The following is a 9,555-nucleotide window of genomic DNA, read 5'->3' as shown; positions in this document are numbered from 1 at the left end:
ATACATAACGTAATACGTTATAATGTTATACAATATAACGTAATAAGTTACAACGTTATACCATATAACGTAATACGTTATAACGTTATACTAAATAACGTAATACTATATAACGTAATACGTTATGACGTTATGTTATATAACGTAATAAGTTATAACGTAATACGTTATGACGTTATGTTATATAACGTAATAAGTTATAACGTTATACCATATAACGTTATACTACATAACGTAATACGATATAACGTTATACCATATAACGTATTACGTTATAACGCCATTCTATATAACGTAATACGTTCTGACGTTATACTAAATATCGTTATGATACATAACGTAATACGTTATAATGTTACACTATATAACGTAATACGTTCTAACGTTATACCATATAACGTATTAGGTTATAACGATATTCTATATAACGTAATACGTTATGACGTTATACTAGATATCGTAATACTATATAACATAATTCGTTATGAGGTTTATACTAAATAACGTAATACTACATAACGTAATACGTTATCACGTTATACTATATAACGTAAAACGTTATGACGTTATACCATCTAACAAATACATTATAACGTTATACAAAATAATGTAATACTATATAACGTAATACGTTATGCCATTATGTTATATAGCGTATTACGTTATAACGTTATATCATATAACGTTATACTATATAACGTAATTAGTTATAACGTTATACCATCTAACGTAATACGTTATAACGTTATACTAAATACCGTAATACTATATAACGTAATACGTTATGACGTATTACTAAATAACGTAATACTACATAACGTAATACGTTATGACGCTATACTATATAACGTAATACGTTATAGTGTTATACTTGTCGGGTTATGGTTGGAATTTTTGGCGCGTAACAACTCTTGACGTGAATTAACCATTGTTTTACACAACCGAGATTATATTTACACGTATACAGAAGTCTACTACAAAGATTAACAAATAATAAGTCTAGTGAATAATAAGCTTAACAAATAATAAGTTAGTGGATAATAAGTTGAACGAATAATAAGTCTAACAAATAATAAGTATAATGAATAATAAGTTTAACGAATAGTAAGTTCAATGAATAGTATGATTTACGAACAATAAGTTTAATGAACGCTATTAACAATATTTTTGAGTTCAAACGAATCCACGGCCAACGGGATAGCTCTTTACTAAGCGTAGACTGATCTTAAGCACAGAAATACGATGGTTGAAAACTCGACGTGTCACTCTCCAAAGCAGTCGCAAGAATGCCAGCCTCGTCGAGATTTTTCTCGCTGTACGATTGCATTTGTTTTTCTATGCCCGTTTGGAAGCATCGAGAAAGTTTCAAACGCCGTTGCTAGGCAGACTCGTTGGAAGCATCAAGAAAGTTCCAAACGCCGTTGTTAGGCGGTTTCTGCCTGGAGTTTGATTAGTAATACAATGTATGACACACTGTATCACACGTGGCTAAGCCCGCTCCCGAGGCCGCATGCCGCCACAACCACATTTCTCGGAAAACCCATACAACCACTCCAGACCTCCGTTAGGCAAAACGTACATCCCGTGACCGTGGCTACGTTCGGCGACCAATTGTCACCTCGAACCCAATCTCGCTATCACAAATCTCGAACAATTACAGCTATGATAAAATCCAGGCTAGAGTACTAGAGGATGTTCCCAAAATTTCCAAGGAACGGCTTCGGCTTTCCTTTCATCTCCGACATACTATATGACGCAAAACGTTATAACACTATACTATACAACGTAATACGTTATAATGTTATACCATGTACGTTATAATACATAAGGTAATAGGTTAGAGCGTTATACTATATAACGTATTACGTTATAATGTTGTACCATATATCGTGATATTACATAACGTAATACGTTATAATGTTATACTACATAACGTAATAAGTTATAACGTTATACCATATAACGTTATACTACATAACGTAATCCGTTGTGCCATTATGTTATATAACGTAATACGTTATAATGTTGTACCATATAACGTTATACTATATAACGTAATACGTTAAAACGTTACACCATGTAACGTATTACGTTATAACACTATCCTATATAACGTAATCCGTACTAACGTTATACCATCTAACGTAATACGTTATAACGTTATGCTAAATAACGTAATACAATATAACGTAATACGTTATGCCATTATGTTATATAGCGTAATACGTTATAACGTTATAACATAGAACGTTATACTATATAACGTAATAAGTTATAACGTTATACCATCAAACGTAATAAGTTATAACGTTATACCATATACCGTAATACGTTATAACGTTTTACTAAATAACGTAATACTATATAACGTAATACTTTATGACGTTATGTTATATAACGTTATACTATATAACGTTATACTATATAACGTGATATAATATAACGTTATTCCATATAACGTAATTCTGTACTATGTTATAGTGTATAACGCAATACCACATAACGTAATACTACATAACGTTATAACGTTATATCGTTAGGCATATATCGTTATACCATATAATGTTATACATTATAACGTTATACTATATAACGTAATGCTATATAACGTAATACTATACTATGTTATGCTATATAAAGTAATACTACATTACGTAATGCTATATAACGATGTACTATATAACGAAATAACATATAACGTAATACGTTGTAATGTAACACTATATAACGTAATACTATATAACGTAATGCGCTATAACGTAGTACCATATATCGTAATAGTGTATGCCGTAATACTATATAACGTAGTACATTATATCGTAATACCATATGCCGTAATGCTACATACCATAATACGTTAGCACGTAGTACCACATTACGTAATACAATAGACCGTAATATGTTACAACGTAATACTATATAATTTAACACTATATAACGTAATACCATTTAACGTACTACTATATACCGTAATACTTTACAATGTAATACTAAATAACGTAATACTATATAACGTAATATTATTGTAGTTGTAGTGTTGTCGCTGCCAGATGAAAAGAGAGTTTGCGTTTCGTCCCGAGACTACCGGTATACTCGTCAGTAAGGCTATGCCCGGTAGTCCCTGCCTTAGACGTAGAGAGAGTCTCGCTAGGTGCGGTATTTGTATCGTCACACCGAATTTCCACCACTAGCGAGATAGACGGACTCGTCGTCGTCGTAGCCCTCTGTTGTTGACGGTTGGTACCCGCGGATCACCCGGGAGGTGTTGTGCCGCGATAATGCCTCGACCTGTCGGCGTCCTGTTGATACCGATCCGCCACACTATATAACGTAATAGTATCTACTGTAATACGTTATACGGTAATGCTATTTAACGTATTACTATATACCGTAATTCGTTAAAACATAATTCTATATGTCGTAATACTATGTAGCGAAATACTATATACCGTAATACGTTGGACGGTAATACTATATTTTGTAATACTATATATCGTAATATGTTATAACGTTATACTGTGCAACGTTATACCAAATACCGTAATACTTTATAACGTATTACTATATACTGTAGTACGTTACATCGTAATACTACATAACGCAGTACTATATAACGTATAACGCTATAACGTAATACTATAGAACATAAAACGTTATGACGTAATACTATATAACGTAAATCGTTATAACGTAATACTATATAATGTGATACTATATAACGTAATATAATATACCAATCTAAAATATCATACTGCTAATAAAATACTTACTGAAACAGTTACATTACAAACTATGAAAAATTTGTTGCGCGTGCATATAATTATGTGTCAATTGCGATTCATGGTGGGACCTTTCTTCTACACCAGGACAAGCTTTTATTTCCTATCTTACATTTTTATAAATTATGATACTTCTTTATCTCTCTAGCACTGTACTTCAAAATTCATAATATTATTTCACTTAAATCTTGCTGTTTTATCAGCTTCGTTATATCTTCCTATTTTTTTTTTTTTTTTTTTTTTTGCTGTTGAATATGTAACCGTGTTTTTGATGCAAAGACCAATTCAAGATTAATTAACATTAATATTAATAGAAATAAGTTTTTCTATCCTTTAATCTATCTTTAATTCATACCTTCCTTTCTCCTCCAATAGATACAATTTAAATATTGGTGCTGTTTCTTTATTTCTGCAAATCTTCCAATTCTCAATATAGTTCTTTCTATGAAAGTCAAACAAATATATTTTCTAATCTATAAATTTTAAGTTATCTACTTACACATTAATTTATACATAGAAGAACCTTAAAAATATAACCTATTACAATCAAAATACTTCGTATTTTATACTTTTAATTATTTATAATTACTTAATATAATATTTAAAATTGCACAAATGCTTACGGCAAAAATTCAATGCCGAAAAAAACCGTCGATCGTAGATTAATCTAATTCGATTGATTATCAGCATAGTAAACCGTGGCGCTTCGTATCGGCGCCGTGGCGGTACCTTGAGTCGTGCGCGTTGGAGTGGGGAAGGTTGTGGAAAGTGCAATGGAGTAGGGGAAGCGAGGAGCCCGGCGAGCTGCCGGGAAGGAGTACCGCCGCGTGTCTGCCATCTCTGTCTTTAGTTTAGTTCGAGTTCGGCGCGCAGCCGGTTCGTGTCTGTGTGTTCTGCGTGCGATTTCCGCCTGATCGACGCTTGTCTCATCTCCGCGACTCGCGTCGATACGTCGTCGACCTCCACAGTGTTTCCTCATCTTCCTTTAATCCAGAACGCGGTCACCGGGTCGAATTCCCAAAATGTTCGTATATTTAACGTTCATATAAATTCGTAGCGTCGCTAACCATTTTCACGAGTTTCTGCAGTTTCTATGATTCAGTGTGATCTTTAGTCGAAAACATTGTTGTTTCGTGTACGTGAATCTGCGTAAAATTCCATGGTGTACGTCGATCTATGCTAGTGACGTACAGCAATCGATAGTATGTAGATTGCTTGTTGCGACGCTTCCAAAGAAACGGTGATTCATTGGACGCACGTAAGAAACACGTAAGCGGTTTGTTTTGCTAGTATTGTTTTCGCGCGAACGATTCGTTGTGTTTACCTATCCAAGCTTCTTCGATATTCATTCTCCGAATGGTGACATTTCACAAACGTAAATACTTTTTACTCTCTAAATTACTCTGAAATATCGATTGGTAGAGATACATATGTTCACGAAGCAACGATCGATTATGTACGTGTTCGAGCTGCGACATTCAGACTAGTAGCACACAGTTTTCCTTTAAAACACAACTTATTTGCGTTGATGCGTTTTTGGTTATGACAGTTTTCGTTATAAGTACGCGAAATAAAAACGTGTTCGATATTATCTCGTTATTATATTGTCGTTGTTAGCTCGAAATATCGGGATAATTAACTTTAAAAGTGAGCTCTTTGTAGCGGTTATTAAGTTAATAATACTATACTATTAGGTTGTCCAAAATGTTTTTTTCGTTTCATAAGGTGACAATAGATGAACAACAATTTCTGTTTTATATTATTTTATTGGATTAGGTATGATCCATTTCGTTCTATTTCAATTATTATGTTCGTGAATAATTCAATAAACTAATATAAAACAAAAAACATTGTGCGTCTATTATTTACTTATAAAACGAAAGAAACATTTCGGACAATCTAATATTTAACATGAATGTCATAATTCGATATAGAGCCGGTTTAACACTGTTTTAAAAGATTTTTCTGTTGATTTAATAGTTCAAATTCTAGAGACTATTAACTAAATTACGAAGAAAACGAAATTTTTCATTGTTAAGTGGTTGAATATTCAATGGTATTCCATTTATGGCCGATTTGTAGAATTTACTCTGTTAACGAACTGATGCGACGATATATGTACGTAGTTCTATAATTAGTGTTTTACAGTGAATAAACGTGTGATACAATTAACTTTGAGGCTTTATAATGGGGATAGTGTTATTATATGTAGTGCATAGGTTTCTTGTCGTTCCTCCAACATTACGTAGATTATACTCGAAGCTGTCTCGATTTTTCGACCGTGGTAATGGTAGTGAACGTGATGAAAATAAAATACTTGAATAAGATTTCGAGAGCAGGTACAGATTTTTCTGGAAATTCGAAGTTAATTATTGGCTTCATGATTGCGACGAACGATTAATCAGAAATACCTAGGTAGCGCTGACATCATTGGCGACTAATTAATCAGTGGCATACGTATCTTCTGTACAGCATACATCCCTCGTAAGACGTTCGTAGAGATGTCTACCGTAACGAAGATTCTCGTTGTTTGACAGCCTTATAATCAATATGATTTCCTCGCCAAAGAATAGAAAGTAATAATTAATCGATTTCGATATCTATATTTCTCGCGTTTATTGCGTAATTGCTAAAGATCACACATGATAAATGTATAAATTGTTGCCTTGTTGACCAAAAAAGAATAATTTCTTGTTCTTTGAAAGACCATATCAGTGAGACATCTCTTTTCTAAAATGTCATTTTATCTTGAATTTATAATTTTTCGGTTGATTAACCATAATCGAGTATTTCAAGCATATCGTGTTGATAGTGGTTTATTGATAAGGTAATGAATAATGTTATCGATACAATCTACTCATTTTTAATATTTTTCTTTGACTTCTTTTTCAAAATTAACACATCATCACTATTAATATATTTTTTTCTCGTATCTTGCATTGAAATACAATTGCAGGACGTTCACCCGTATTGACGTGCAAAGACCTTATTATGCATGAACGGATCACAGGGACTGTAGAAGTTCTTTGCTAGTCGAGCTTGAAAGTTTTCTTATCATCAGTTACTCGAGAAAAAAGTTTCACAAACGTCAATAAGGAAGCATTAATAAGTCGCGTTATCCAAAGAACATGTTATTTGGTTTTATACAGGTAAAAAATAGTTGAGATAGATTCTATGACAGTAGTTGATTCAAATTAAGCGGCAAATTAGTCGATAGGATTTTTGGTAGCAGCGCTACGATTGGTAGTTTGTTTCGATCGTCTCGCAAACCGCGTAGCTTCCCGCGTGAATCAGTAGACCAATTAGAGAGTTTGTTTGACTCTTTTTGCAGCGGATTCGTGAGAATCAATTGATCAAGTGTCGAGCTGTTCGCGATAGACCGATAACGGTGCGAAATAAGAAATTACATAGTGAACGATCATGGTGTGACTCGGGTGACTAGATTGATCTTTCGGAAAGATCGACGAGATTGACCGGTGGTTGTGTGGTGATTGGTTTTGGTTGTGGTGGTTGATACGCTCTTGGGAGTCGGAAGCCCGTTGGCACTTGGGCCTCGTTTACATCGGTTTACTCATGCTGGGAGTTTTGAAGCGGCGCTGGAAGCCATCAAAAAGGTGAGTGCTCTTTTACATTTTTCTTTCTTTTTCACTGCTACATCGTACATGTATCCGAAAAGTGTTACGACTTGTAATAATTCAATTGTATTAAAATGAAGAGATTCACTTGAATGTTCTACAGCTTCTTTTACAAAAAAAAAAAAACAACAACATTAAAACCGTGAAAGGGGGCTTTTAAGGGCTAAGAATGGAAAATTACAAAAATAATATTTGACAATTGTTCCATAGAATCTATACATTTTATCAACGTTATGTGTTTATTAGTAACTTATCCTTTTTGTAAGTTCCTGAATAATTTGTTGCTTTTTCTGAAGAACTTGTCCGAAATGTCACTTTTGAAATAACATGTACAATGTGGTACTTGGCTTCAAAACAAGAGATATTAACTAAAAAGAAACGTCCCAACGAGTAACAATTTTATTTAACGATTAATTTCCTAATTTATAAGAAATGTGCTAGGAGAAATATCGATATATTGCTTTGTTTGGAAACGATACGAGAAATTGGCGTCGTTCGGTAATCGATAATCGCGAGGTATCGTTCGGTGCATTGAACTTGCCGCGTAAAGTTAGAGCAACGTAACGTGACGCTTTAATTACGAAAGTGAGGTCGTTGTACGATAATTGCGCTTCAAATTTCACCCGAAAACTCTAGTCATACCTAACGTTACTCTTATCAATGATTAATAAATATATCCGTAGTATCGGCGTTTTCTTTTTGTTAGTTATCAGTATCGATTCTTATGTTTCGTTTCAATCAATCTACATAACCTCTATATCAAAAGTGATGTAAATAATATTGCGAATATATTCAACTACGATATACCTATCTAATAGTTTATTTGAGTATACATAGCTATTTCAGTACACACGCACTCGAAAGATATCCAAAGTCGACTTTTGAACACAAAGCCACGTACAGTGGCTCATAAAACTGTTCGAATATGTATCTATTTATAGAAACCTTTTATGAATGTACTGTGCGTATTACATAAAACATTTTGAAATTTCATTAATATGTAATAAGCTGTTATATTGATAATAAATAATCATCATATTTCTTAATAAGTCTCGATATTGAGTGGGTACATTTGCAATGTTTATTACAATGTATGCTATGACACCTACAGAAACATATGTATGTTTGCAATAAATATCTTGTCACACTTTCAGATTGGCTTGAAACTTTACCAACGTAATCATGACAGTCGTCTCTCATTACAGTACTACGATGAAATTTCAAAATGTTTTCTATACAATATACATAAAATAGGTTTTATATACCATAATATATAGGATGAGAATTATTTATGGTAGGTAAGTGTCCAAATATATTAGTAAGCCACATTACACGTATATCTGTACATGTACATACGTGTACCATAAAACACGGGTAAATTTGTGCCAATATTTACGGCACGAAGAAATTTGTTAGTGCGTTATTTATAACTGTACTACCTATAACTAACCACAGTAGAACAATGGAACAATAGAATAATGCGGTCGGTAACGAGAGGCAGCGTTGTAAGAACCAGAATCCCTCTAACCATTCGGTTTACCGAAAAGGCAGAAAAATAATCAGGACATGAAGTCGAGATCAAAGACAAATTCCAACGTTTCGTTATTTGTCGTGGAATTTTTCTTACACTGTGGATCTCCTTGTGTGTATCCTGTTCGTGGAACGTCCTAAGGAGGCTGTCTTTGTGACTCGGTTTGCTCGTCAGTTTCGCTCGTAGAAGCAAATATACCTGTTTTTTTTTTTCGTATCATATTCCTCGGACGAACGCGCCACATGTATATAGGTTTTATAAGAGCGAAAAGCTTTGAAAAGAACAGACGCTTATCGGAGCGACGACTTCAACAAACGATTGGTATTAATTTCGAGTGAAAAATTCATTCGAATGGAATCGGAATAGCGAACGGACGTTATCCTCTCCTGTTATATTTTTCCGTTATTTAGAAAATTTTTTTTTTATTTTTCTCGCCTGTTTCGATACCGAAACAACGGGAGCCGTGTATGTAGCATTTCTTCTTCGTTTTTTCTGGATTGAAAAAATTTTGGAATTTTTATGTTTCGTGCTTAGGCTAATTGACATTGAATTTGAAATTGGAGAGAAAGTTTGTAAAACGAAGGCAATATAGATAATAATTAGGCGGATT

General features: G+C 33.5%; 1 protein-coding gene across 8 annotated transcripts in view; it reads left to right on the top strand.

The window, feature by feature from the left end:
* Positions 1–4,619: 4,619 nt before the first annotated feature.
* Positions 4,620–9,555, top strand: part of LOC138185214 (uncharacterized) — a 391,900-nt gene continuing 386,964 nt past the window's right edge. For 3 of the 8 annotated variants that reach the window (XM_069124002.1, XM_069124000.1, XM_069123997.1), the window contains exons 1-2: positions 4,620–4,803; positions 7,111–7,393. In XM_069124002.1, coding sequence (XP_068980103.1) covers positions 7,353–7,393 — 41 coding nt within the window. In that variant the 5' untranslated portion in view covers positions 4,620–4,803; positions 7,111–7,352. Of the gene's footprint in view, positions 4,804–4,834; positions 5,049–5,782; positions 6,119–7,110; positions 7,394–9,555 lie in introns of those variants that run through there. The other 5 variants (XM_069124001.1, XM_069124004.1, XM_069124003.1 and 2 more) reach the window with 3 other exon arrangements.

This window comes from Bombus flavifrons, chromosome 11 (genome assembly GCF_040668555.2).
Source record: "Bombus flavifrons isolate JBK064 chromosome 11, iyBomFlav1_principal, whole genome shotgun sequence".
In the NCBI taxonomy this organism is placed as follows: domain Eukaryota; kingdom Metazoa; phylum Arthropoda; class Insecta; order Hymenoptera; family Apidae; genus Bombus; species Bombus flavifrons.
This window is presented reverse-complemented; position numbering and strand designations above follow the sequence as displayed.